Here is a 13402-nt window from a genome sequence, read left to right as displayed (position 1 = left end):
GGCATCAAGAGACTGCATGGCTGCTAAAGCTCTGTGCCTGTGACTTTTTGTGGTTGCTACTGAAAATGAAAAAGTGAAACTAATTTGCGGGTAATGGATGTGCTGCTAACAGAAACACATCCCCCCTAACACCAGCAGGTTGCTTATGGCATATTTTGTGCATCTAAAAATATTCTCTTTTTTTCAGCAGCTAATTTTGTTTAAAGACTGTTTTCACACATCAGTGGCTGTTAATCAGTTAAGGAGTTATCAGTTTTAATATTAGAAGGAAAGAAGTAGGTGTCATTGACAGCTTAAAACCATTTCTATTCAGCTGGCTTGCAGCAGATTATGAGGAATCTTAGGCTCATCTTATTTCTCCTCCTTTTCCCACCCTCTTTAAAAGGCAGATAATACCATTAAATGAACGGCTGTACTGTGCTAATTCTACATATCCTTTGAAGAACCATTGAATTAGAAATACTGAGATAAAAATATAAGACCAAAATAAGATTTAATTAGACATTAAACTCCAGACTCCAGGCCATGTAATTTTAAATAAAATCATGTATACTTCATGAGAAGATTTTAAGGTTGGCTTTCAGAAGAGGAACAAACAGTAGGACAACAGACCAAAACCCAAAGTATATGCTTACAAGGCACAGGCTGCTTATGGCTCTGTTTTGCTGCAAATCCAGATCACAAAATCATAGAATCATAGAATCCTTAGAGTTGGAAGGAACCTCTGAAGACTACCTAGTCCAACTCCCCTTCGGCTAACACAAATACCCAACTCTTTGCCAGCAAAGGCAGAAAAGTAATATACTAGCCCGTGCTTTTTGGCTGTTGAGCTTGTCCAGGACTGTGCTCATGATGCTACCATTATACCTGCTCTGCAGGTGGAGGGTAAGATGTACCGGAGACAGCTCTCATGTCCAAATCAAACCAGGTAAGAGTGCAGAGAAAAATCGTGCAATAGGTACTAGTTGCTCTCCCAAGCTCCTGTTCACCTATGGCTGGGAAACTGGGCTGGGGTAGCTGAGCAAATGCCCCTCTGTCCTCCCCAAAGCATCTGCTGCTGGGCTTTTGACTCTGCACACCTTTCATCTGATTTGCTGTGGCAATTCTGATGTGTATTTTATTTATTGTCCTTCTGCTTTTTTTTTTTCTTTCTTTCTTTAATAGCTATTTTTCTTTTCTTTAATAGCATAGCTCATCTCCTTTTCCTGAATTCTTTCTTTTGAACTGATATGAAGGTCTTTCACTTAGATTTGACAGCCCACTGTGCTGGGTGTTTGTTGTGAGGATTGATGTTGCAACTTTCAGTATAATGTAATGCCCTTGAATATGCCTTCTGATACTATTTGGGCAGAGGAGGGACCTGTCTGACCCAGGGAGCTTCAGATTACACAAAAACTGATCTAGTTTAGTTTCATTTCACATCCCTCATTAAAAAAAAAAAAGGTTATTGGTGTTGTGAATCTGTTGGCAGTGCACTTACTCATGAAAACAAAACATTCCCTTCAAGCTGAGCTATGTATCATACCGCCATTAACAAACTGCACCTCGTTGAAAATATGTTGAGGAAAACTGATTTATGTTGCATTTGCTGCTTTGCACACAATAGAAGCACAGTAAACTCTCGTGCCATAATGATTTAATGATTTTCTGTCTGTCTTGATGGGTCATAATGAGATAAATTCGAGTCCTTTTCTGAAGGCTAATTACTTCGAGTACACACTAGACGTGGGTTGCACTCTTTATACTTCACATGCGTTTGTGTTTTCATTCTCCCATCTCTTTTGTCTGCATATACAAGTGAGTTTTGATCTGTCTTTGAAATACAGATCAAAGGCTGGAGTCATGTCATGGTCTCTTCTACCTGAAGACTCTCCAGAGCATTTGTAACTATTCCTGCTGTACAGATAGGGTGGCACCTGAAGATAGCTGTGAAGTAAATAAAGTAAAGAAACTGTGTTAGAAACTGAGGAATATGCCATAAGACATCAGGGCAGCTTGCGGTAAGTGTGTTAGCAATTATCTAGAATAAGTTTGGCTGTAGGTGTGTTCACTGTGCCCCATGCATGGCTACAAGATAAGGACTGTGTGCTCCAGAACTCACAGCCTAAATTTGAAAAAATAATTGAATGCTGAGCAATTTTGGAAATTGCTTGCATGGTCCAGGCAAAACTCAAGGTGGAACTTGGGGAGGTGTATGGTTTGCTCCTGGATTGCTATCCCTTTTGCTGATCTCCATCAGCAAAGACTTGCTGGTGATTCCAAGGGATTTTCTCCCTGTATTGTAGAGAGCTGATACCAGAATAGCTGCCATACCAAATAAAACACCGTGTGTTTTTGATAGGAGTTGATGTGCAAGTGTCTCACCTTTGGTGAAAAAGTTTGTGATGAAGGGGGAAGATGTCAAGAGATTTTCTCACTACAGGGAGCAGAGTCAACTTTAGAGCCAGTTGTCCTACTTGGTCCTTCAGAGGAAAAGAGATTAATAATAAAAATTTACACTTTATCTGCAGGGAAGTTGAACTCAGTCATCACATCTTCCGGTTGAATTTTAGCACATGGCGTTTGTGCTGTTTTTGTCTGGGACATTGATGGTGGGATAGTATAAATGCTTCTGCTGTCAGCTCATTTGCTATTCAGCTGGGGACGTTTGAATGCAGATGGAAAGGTTCTGGGATTTCCAGGTAATTCCTGTAAATCTTAATGGCAAGGCCTGTCCGTCATTGATACCAAACTGGACATAAGAGCATTTTTGAAGGGAAAAATGTGGCAGCTCTTTGGAGTCAGGCAACATGTTTATATATCTTTGCTTTTTGAGGTGACCAACAAATCAGGTTTTCCACAGGTTTTATCTGTGCTTTGTTTTTCTTTGTGGTAACTGTGGCTTTGTAATTCTGTATACCAACTATGCGATTACAGGTCCACTTGGCTTGTTTCTAAAGACAAGGTGGAAACACAGAAACCTAGGATTGTCACTGCTTGTGCTGCATGCACACAGAGGTGAATGAATGCAGAGATCATTGTTTAGGTGAAACAGCACTTGTTCCATGAGCTTGGAAACAAAGTATTACTGTACTGAGTTCAAATTCTGATAAAAGAAAGAGAATAAAAAAACCCAAGCTATCCTTAGCCAATATATTACATTTGTGAGAACACAAAAATTTCATATATGGAGACTTTGTGCTTTATCGTGCATATATATTGGAGCCAGAAGGAGCACCCTGCATGGCAAGAATGCTTGATTCAGGCTATACCCAGAGCAATCTGTCTTATATAGAGTACTTTAAAATTCATCATAGGTTTTCAGAGTAAGAAGCCCTAGGGAAGTAGCCTTATCACAATGTCTTAAAGCTTTCGATCTTAAGATCCCCTCCACCACTGTATTGTTATTATGTGCTGAGACATTGATTTCTGGGTATAGAACATCTTAAACAAAAACCACAAGATGTATTTTACGTGCTTTTCTAAAACTGAATGAAAAAAAATCCCAAACTCAATAATGTTTCTTAAAGCAGAGAGAAAAGATGTTACCTCATGCATTCAACACAGAAAATAAATACTCAGCAAAGGCAGATGCTAGGGGGGAAATATAGTCAACAGATTCTCATTTTCTTTTCATGCAGATATTTAAGTGTTCATTGTACACTGGTGGAGTAGACTTGTTTTGAAATATACAAACCAAATAGCTTGCGAGTGTTTGTCTGTTCTCTTTGTAGCTGAAGACATGTTTTTAAAAGGAAATGTGAAGACACTAATTTTATGATGGGAGAGCTTAGTCTGTGGTTCTTCTTTTTACAGTATGCAGACCTGGGTTCTTCAAAGCTTCACCCCACAGTCCATCCTGCAGCAAATGTCCCCCTCACAGCTACACGCTTGATGAAGCATCCACATCTTGCCTGTGTGAAGAGCACTATTTTAGGAGGGAATCAGACCCACCTACAATGGCCTGTACAAGTAAGCATGTGCTTATAGGGTTGTTTTTAATCCTTTTGAGCTGTTCCTGTACTGTGACTAGACATTATGATCCTAATGTGCTTTTACAGGCCCTGGGCTTCAGTCTGAGCTAGTCTGACACAGTCTTAATGTCACTAGCTTTGTCCACCATACCCCCAATTACATGAGGAGACTCAGCCCTTTGGAAAGCACCTTTGGAAAGATGCTGTTAAGCTTGAGGAGCATTGAAGTAATAAATAGATCCTCCATCTCTTGTAGTTTGCTCTTCAAGCATCCAGAGATGTTCTCAGCCAGCAGCGCTGCACTCAAGTGTGTGCATGGGTACCTGGGTCAGGCACATACGTGGAGGAAACTATGGGTAGTGATTGTCTGCTCTAGATATAAGTAGAGTATATATGGTCCTGCTTAGCATCATCTCTCAACTCATTTTCAGTAGATAGTGAGGGAGCGAACCTTGCCTTTCTAAGCCACCTGGAGATTGTTATTCTTCTCTTGCAAGGAGAAAATGCATCTCCAAACTGGTATAAAAAATGTAGAGCTTATCACTTCGTGTGGGGAGGGTGGTATAACAAGCAAGTTGGGGTTTTAAGAGTTGAACTGTGAAATCAGAATCACTAGTTTTACCCTTGTCCTGTTATTCTTTCATCTGTAGCTTGAAGGCTGGTTGTTCTGTTTGTTTTATATTTCAAGTACGTAGGGCCTCAGTTTCCACACCTCCAGCTAGTATCCGTGTGCGAAGCACAGGCCATGGGTTTTTGTGGGGCCAGATCTTTCGGGTCCAAATGTAGTTTTGCAGGCAAAAGTGATTAAAAGGGACTGAAGAGGAGCTGAACTACTGGGGTAGGAGCAGGCAGAACTTCCAGGGGACGTCAGCAATGGAGAAAAAGCAGGTGTGTAAGTTCAGTCCACATACTTGCTCAGCGCCACCTGGGAGTGATGTAGAGATGACTTCCATCCTGTTTCCTTTGCATAATCCTTTCCAGGAATGGGAAGTTCACAGTTGAATAGATGCTAGATCCCTTTAAGGTTGTGTCAGTGGCATATTAATGTGCATCATGTCACGGGGCTCTTCTCCTGGCTGTCCTCCATGCAGGGATGAGGAGGAGAGATTTGTAAGCAGAGTGGAAAAGAGCAGAGAGCAAAGGGCTGCAGGGACAGGCATGAAAACTGAGGTTGGATGTGGCACTTACTGTGCCTTCATCCTGGTGAATAAAGCTGTCTTTTCTAGCTTCTCAAGTTGGCACTTCAAAAAAGAGAAGGAAAAAGGCTGTTCCAGTTGGAGAGTCTCTTCACATAGGAGGACTGCCTGCTCTCAGCAGATCTCTTCCCACCTGGAATAGTCGCTTGGCACAGGAAACACAGGAGAAACAAGGCTCTTGATCTCAGTATTTACCTTTTATGTTAAGGAATGTGAAGCACATGGCTGTTGAAGTTCTGCTACAGGGAAGAATAAGACAGCCTCAGGCACTGTGACAGTGACAATACTATGGCATCAAAGTGGTGGCTAGGATGGGCTACGGCATGGGAAGCTATGACAACCGTACTCCCTGATGTCTATTTTGCCCTGGGACATGTTTTTAAAAACTTTGATAAATGAGAGAAAGGACCAGTATTGGTGGCATTGGGAAATGGGAAGAGAACTCTGAAAAGGCACACAAAATCAGCTTCTTTTGAGCAGACTGAACCAAAGCCAAGGCACAGTAATGCCAGACAGTCCTGCCGGTGAGTTAGCACACAGAAGAAGCAACCAGCTCTGAAGAAGAGGTTTATGCAAGCCCATGACCTGAGCATGGGGTTTCTGGCACAGTCTGGATCCTGTAGGTAAAGACTGTAATTTATGATGCCATGAATAGTGGATTGGTATTCCTTTTATATACTTTTTTTACTTGGGTTTTATTTTGGTGGTGGTTTGTTTTTTGTTGTTGATGATGATGATTAGTCAGTTTGGGATTTTTTTGTTTGTTTGTTGCTGTTTGGGGGTTGTTTTGAAAGCTTACTATAAGCTTGTTTAAAGTCCAGGCAGTGCACACACCAGTGGTGTGTGAAGCTGTATTTGGATGTGGTTTGGCAAGGTACCGAGTGCTTCTGACGTAAATGAGAGTTTTAATGCCAACTCAGGCACTGCTTACTTCTCTAGCCTGCTGTTTCAGAGGATGCTGCTATGCCACATACAGGGCAAACTCGTACAGTAGTATAGGGTGTTGAAGCATCTCTGGTGAGATTTATACTTACTACTCCCAAAAGCTGAGTGCATCATCTGAGCCCTCTTTGTGCGCTTCAGTGTGCTAAGTCATCCTCCCTTCTCCTATGCATCCTTTCTTGGGATTTTGTGCTAATCCAGCTGTTTCTGTGTTAGAGGTGGTAAGGAGAGCCTGTGCATTACCCCACTCAGTTGCAGGCAAAGTAAATTTTGGCAGGGATAGTAAAGAGTATGTGACAACCCTAACATTTTGAACCCAATCCTGTAAGACTTGCGGGGGAACATCTTGTCATGAACTGAAACACAAGCAAGACAGACTTGGGTCATGACGGATAGGAAAACACTGTTAAGTTTTGTGAATGTTTCTATTATTTATTACAGCAGAAGTTAATAATATTCATAGAATTTCCTCAAACTTGAAATCTAGTTAATTTTAGAGAATACATCAATGTTTGTTTTCAGCTCTACACCTCTAAGGTCCCCATGCCAGTTGGTATAGCTATAAAATCACATTTTCCTAATTTAGAGATAGTGCCTTTTGCTCTCAAGCTGCCATGAGTCTCCCCACCACCACCACCATTGCTAAAGAAAACTGCTAAACCACTATCAACTGTTCAGACAAGCATGAGGTAGGGGACACAACACAAATACATTTTTATTTAATTTTCTCAGTTCCTTAAGCATGTTTTATAAGTAATGCTTGGCAGTTTTTAAATTTATAGTGCTGTGATGCAGTCCAAAAGAGCTATTACCATCAAACAAAAAAAAATCAGTTCTGACAGGCATTTGAGAATTCTTGGTATTGTTACATGCATCTCCCAGGAAGTTTTTGAGCTTGATTTCTTGATAGCTAGTCCTAATTTCAGTTCTTGCGGAACATCAATTTTGAATGAAAACATACTATTTTGCACTCATTTTCCCCTCTCCCATCTTTGATGATTAATCCTGTTGTGGTTCAAAGTATACAGAGAAAGTATGAGTGAAGGTGAATGGCACAAAAAACATAGAAGAAAGAGTGTGTTTTAAGGGATGCACTGACATTTTTGTAGCTTTTGGTGTAACATTCTGTTCTCAAAGGAAACGGTTAACTCTGTGTACACACACACGTATATATGTATAAAATATGTATTTGTGTCTTAGGGGAAATTTCTTTCTCAATTTATTTTTTAAAAATACGCATATCAGCAAACAACAGGTTAGCTGTCCATGAAGGAAAACATTGATACCTTTATCTTTAGAAATGACTTCCCTCTGGTCAGTGAATCATTCTGCAGAAATGGTAAATCTCAGCTTAGGGCACAAAGTAACAAATTAAAAAAAAAAAAAAAAAAAAAAAAAAAAGGCAGAAAATGAATGTGTTCATCTTGATGAAGGGAAGCTGTAAATTAAAACAGAGCTTCTTGGCAGATCTGGGGCCCTACCTTTTCTGAAGCTAAAACACTGGTTTGTTCTCCCAGCTGAGATTTTTCAAAGCTTTACTCATATGTGCAGTTTCAGGATTCTTCAAGCAGGTCCTGTTAGGTATGTGCAGACAGCTAAAGACCTTTCTCAGACCCCTCTGAGAATGCTAATTTTATAGGTTACCCATTCCCACTAGCTTCAAAGCATGTTTTTAAGCCTTCAAGAAGAGCAGCTGATTCTTCTGTGCAAAGAGAGTACAAACCTCTGCTGCCTTTACAAAAGCGATAATTTATCCCCTGTTAAAGGCATGTTGTCCAGTAAATGTTTTTTGTAGGTGTTTTTTTTGTGCCTGAGTTCTTTTATTTTTTTCTTAGAATGATGATAGCGGTGAAAGTGCATTCATCCAGCGGAAGGAGAAATCAGACAATTTAACCAGTAAAAAAATCCTTGAGTGCAGTAGATACAACCCCACACAGCTCTTGAGATGGATTTCCAGCCCCCATTATATCAGTATGAGGATGAGAGGCCGGAAAATAGTTCTGGCTGCTGCTGTCCTGTGGTGTCATTAGCTAACCAGCACTGTCACCCCGTGGTGCTGCTGGTGAGAGGCGGCCTGTAGGAATCCTCAGGCTGGGCACAGCCTGCTCTGCTACCACTATGCATCACCTCCCTCAGCTGCCTTCTGCCCAGGGAGGGGGTGCTTATTCCCCATGTATACCAATGTGAAGCTGTTATTGTTGTGGTCCTCTTACAGAGGAACATCCTGGCTTCTCTGGGAGTTGCTGACATGGCTGCTGTACCTCTGACAAAGCTGCCATTTCCTAAACTAACCTAGCTTTTGTCTTTGACTGTTTTTCTCTGAAGAAAAAAAATACCGGGAATATTTATTTGTTTATTTATATAATATATATATATATTATATATTATATATTATATATAAATATATATAATATTTAATAATATAATTTAATAATTATATAATAATATAATTATATAATTATTATTTAATAATATAATGTTCATATAAAATATTTGTTTATTTATATATAATATTTATTATATAAATATTTATTACTCTGGCGTTGAGTTTCTTGTTGAATCAGAATAGCTTGAGTTGAGATCATTGCAGTGTTTCATAAGCATTACCAATTTATAGACTTAAAAAGGGGAGAAGGGAAGGAAAATAGTGAAAAACCGAAGGTAGATTCAGTTTTGCAACATTGCCCATTTTAAATAACAAATTGAGTTCAATCATCACAACAAAACTAGAAGACGACAAGCTAAGACAGGCTGTTAAATTTGTATGGGTTTCTAGCTGGTAAAGCCCGCTGACAGGCTCTTTTCAAGGAGCTGCTCGTGGGTTTTGACAACTTCATTCAAACTGTGTGGAAGTCTGTTTGCCTTCTTGGAAAAATCTCAGTCTTTGCTCTATAGCTTCTGGTAATGCTGCCACTAAAATCCATCCCATCTTTCTTTGATCAGTTTCCCCATGCGAGTCTCTTGCATGAGATTCTTGCTGTCCTTTCACATCATCTTCAGGGCGTATCGTCAGCTTGCCCTTCATCTCCAAGACAAGTCTATTAAAATGAAAAGTTTCTCAAAGTATCTTCTGGGTACTGTATCGCTTCTCCTCACTAGATGGTTAGATTTTTGAAACTCAAAGCCATTGAGTGAAGTGTGAGCATTTCAAGTTGGCTGTGGCTCTGTGCTGAGAGACCTGCCTGGGCTGTCCCGCTCGTCTCACTGGGAGATATCTACAGAGCAGTGCCAGGGGTTGCAGGAGTAGCTGGTGATAATGCACACTGTCAGTTGCCTCTGACTTTTGGAAAGGTGCGTGCCAGCACCTTCAGCATGTAAAAGTGGTCTTGTGGGTGTCTTCAGATAGGCAGCACAGCCACTTGCTGAACTGGAAGCTGCTTTTGTAATTGTGACCTGAGCATGTAATGCAGCTTTCTTTGCCCAACCACAGCTTCTTCCAGCAGGATGAAGGAAAACAGACCACATCTGTAGGAGCTCTGATAGTTCCACAGCAGATGTTCCTCCTTAGATAGCATTGCCAGTGCCATACTGACATACTGAGTGTGGAGGCTTGGCAAAATAAGCAAGCACAGTGTGACTAACCAATCATGCTAGTGCTGAGAGCTTGGCAGGGTCCACGAAGGCTGCTGTTGAGTAGCCAGATATGGCTGTGTTTCCAGTGGCCTGTGTGGATTACCATCTGCTTTTGGGTACGTAGACTGTCTTGCTTAGGTATGATTTGGATGCCCAAGCTTAGGTTTTACTGTTGCCAGAGAGCTAATTGGCAGAGGTGGGTGGATGAATAGAATTCAGTGTCTGAATTGGCAGAGTAGTGGGAATACACTGGTATGTATCTTTTTAAGGATCCAAGGCTAGCAATACAGGGGCAGTGGGGCAAAAAGAGGGAGTCTTGCCTCCCAGGTAAGCCAATGTTGACTGGGACAGAGCAAAGATTTGCAGCTCCCTTAGCAAGCAGAACAAAGAGAATACCAGATGCAACATCCCAGTATGAAATGTGCTGCCCTTATTACTTTTGAGCCAAATCTGTGTCTTGCCCTCACTTAGAGATGTCTGTGTCCCAACACAAACCTCTTAAGGTAAGGTGGGAAGGCTTGAATCCCCATCTTCTGTCTTCTTTAGCTGCTGCTGCAAATTGTCTGTGTGCTTTTTGACACATGAGCAACACAGCATCTCTTTTCAACCAAAGAGTAGTAGAGAGCAGGATGACTGATAATACTGTTTTTACCATGTGTTTTTCTCACTTTGCAAACCAGGACCCCCCTCTGCTCCTCGGAGTGCCATCTCAAATGTTAACGAGACTAGTGTCTTTCTGGAATGGATTCCCCCTGCTGATACTGGTGGAAGGAAAGATGTGTCTTATTATATTGCATGCAAGAAGTGCAACTCACACTCAGGTCTGTGCGAGGCATGTGGCAGTCATGTCAGGTACCTCCCCCAGCAAACCGGCCTGAAAAACACCTCTGTCATGATGGTGGATCTGCTTGCTCATACAAACTATACCTTTGAAATTGAGGCAGTGAATGGAGTGTCCGACCAGAACCCTGGAGCCCGGCAGTTTGTGTCTGTAAATGTAACCACAAACCAGGCAGGTAAGTGGATCTTCAACCTGGGAAAATGTCTGGGGTGGGAGCCTGAGCAGTCAGACCCATGGAAGGCCTCCCTTTGAAATGGGTGGAAATCCCCCACGTGTAGGGCTGGACTGTTGATCTTTTGAATATGTTGGGTGGTGGGGTGGTTGTGTCTTGCAGGCTATAATTACTGCAATCTTCAACGTATTTCCTTCCAGCGGGACACACTTAGAATCTGTGGCTTTTTCTTTTTTCTGTTATATTAAATAAGCTACTTGGAGTTCCCACCACTTCTTTGCAGTTCTGTGTATCTGCTCACTAAAACAGAGGGAATATAATTGCCTCTCCTGTTGGGAAGGGGCAATCCCTGAGAGTTCATTTTGATTCCACATGTCAGTGGTCTAAAACATCCAAACTTTACAGTTACCCTAAGAAAATAGTCTTGAGCGACTTCAGGAAAGTTCCTCTCCTGTGTTATGACATGCAGTGCAGTGTCAGTGCATCTCCAACAAGGTAGGACTGAGATGTCATTGCATACTGTGTCACTGGCTTTGTACTGTGCAGACAGATCTCGTATATTGGTTTGTTCCTTTGTCTGGAGCTCAGATTTGCCTGCCAACCCTTTGGAAGCCTAGAGAGAAAAAAACAACTGTTGTGTTTGGGGCAAGCTGCTTTGGCGCTTCAGAGTTCTGTGCTTTGAACACAGGCAGGTGTGGAGTTGACATTGTCACTTGTCATTTGGAGGTGTGATGGGAGAGAAAAGCATGATTACTCCTTCTGTGCACATCAACACACAGGGCACATCACACAACTTCTTTAAGACCCAGAGAACCCCCCCACACACATACATTTCCATTCTTTTCTAGTGCCTTGTATGCTCTGTGTTTTAAGTTTTTTCCTACTGCCTATCTAGCTTGCTTCCTGCTGCTTAGTTTAAGGCCCCCAGTGGTACTTGTCTGCTGTGGACCCCATCCAGAAACGTGAATTAGTGGAATGTGAGACCTTGCAGACTGTACTGCCTGATCAGAGGAGCCAGTGTTTGCCTTCTCCTTACAAAGATTTAGCAGGAAATGTGGTGCGATATGCAGAGTAACAGCTAGATGGAGATTGTCAGATCCTCACTGTGAAGCAGAAACGAGTTAGCTGGAGCAGGACTGCATTTCATTCCTGCTGCCCAGGTGTACATGTGTGGGCTTGGCTGCCAGCAGTGAGAATGTAATTGTATTGGACTTCATCAGATACCTACCCAGATAATTAGACGGAATTGTCAAGGTGTTGGACAAATTGTTCAAGGAGAGCAAATAAAGGCATGCTGGGGTTACTGCTCACTGCTAATGGATGTAGCAAGGAATCTTCCAGAGGAGCATCAGTGGATGGCAGTATGACACCTGTTGGAGGCACCTGTTTAGTGCAGATCAGTGGGTGTCTTAGTCCTAATGCTGTTTACTGTTGTCCTCCTACTGGGAAGGTTGCTGCCAGTAACTACTGCTGGAAAAAAATGTATTTTCCTGTTAGTGGGCTTGTATTAGCATTTCATTGCTGGCATTACTTTTTCCCTGATATGTAGAATTAAATCCACATAACCCTCTGTAAACGTAGAGAGAAATGAGAGAAGATGATATGTCGCTGATCACTTCTGTCTGTGAGGAAATGGCTCTGTTCTGTGAGTTATGTGCCAAATTCCTGGTAGTTGCAGCTGGATTTATCTGCATAGCTAACTTCTTGTGACTCAAGCCAAGAACATCTCCCTTGCACAGTTACTGCCCACAGCTTTGTACAGGGAGATCCATTGTACGAAATTGTAGACCTGTTGGTTTCACATGAAAATACAGTTCCTGTTAAAGACAGTGGGTAAGTTTAGCTTCTGGTTCAGTCTCTGTGTTACCCTGGCAGAGCTGCAATGCAGCCTGGGGAGACACAGGCAAGGGTAGTACTAATGGATTGAGCCACAAGTGTTTAATGCTCTGTGTAGCATTCAAGTAGTATCTGTATGCTCTTGTGTTTGAATCAGTAGGAGGTGCTTGCGGAGTCCACTCATCATCCAGAGGGATTGTGCAGGGGATTTTGTTGCTGGAGCTGGTCCCACCCAGTTCATTGAATAAAGAGAGCCAGGCCTGTTTGCTTGAGCTGTACAATTCGTGCATCAAATGTGTTTCTCAGTAATGTTCCTCACCCTCTGCTCTCTGGGCACTCCCTGGGATGACAATCACTTTGTCCATGCCAGAAACAAAGCGACTATAGACAAGGACTGGACAAATTGTATGCAAGCATGGAAAGTGGCTATCTGTTTTATTTAGGTTCCTCTGAAAAATGTCCTTTGGGGTTAGTAATGGAGGTATACAGGCAGAGTGGTCTATGGTTGGCCATAGCTAGAGATGCTAGATATCTCTGAAAGAGCCTCACCTTCAGCTGTTCTCTCAAATCAAAGCAAGCAAAGCACATGGGGCTTTAGCAGGATCTCAGCAGCCTAATCTCCCCAGGAAACCAGCACCAAGAAATGCTGCCCTGGGGACCCATCCTTTCTCTCACGCAGATTTTCTGCCTGCGTGAATACATTTCTATGAAGGCTGGTATAATTAAGTAGAGTCACTAAAGGCCTGGTAGCATTACAAGGCCAACTGCAGCAATAGGAGAACAGCTATGTGCTGGGAAAATGAAAAAAATTCATGCCATGGGTTAGGTCTAGCTGTTTGAGACCCACTGGTTGGTAGTCACTAACCCAGTAATGGAGGGAAATGCCAGG

The 13402-nt window shown here is 42.1% G+C and overlaps 1 protein-coding gene across 4 annotated transcripts in view; it reads left to right on the top strand.

Annotated features, from left to right (window-relative positions):
* The window catches only part of EPHA5 (EPH receptor A5), a gene marked incomplete at both ends in the record, with an annotated part of 195883 nt that overhangs the window by 100406 nt on the left and 82075 nt on the right, over nt 1-13402 (top strand). For all 4 annotated transcript variants that reach the window (XM_079535086.1, XM_079535085.1, XM_079535088.1 and 1 more), the window contains 2 exons: nt 3796-3951; nt 10345-10680. In XM_079535086.1, the coding sequence (XP_079391212.1) occupies nt 3796-3951; nt 10345-10680 (492 nt within the window). The remainder of the gene's footprint in view (nt 1-3795; nt 3952-10344; nt 10681-13402) is intronic.

This window comes from Tetrao urogallus (genome assembly GCF_951394365.1).
Source record: "Tetrao urogallus genome assembly, chromosome: 4".
Lineage (NCBI taxonomy): Eukaryota > Metazoa > Chordata > Aves > Galliformes > Phasianidae > Tetrao > Tetrao urogallus.
This window is presented reverse-complemented; position numbering and strand designations above follow the sequence as displayed.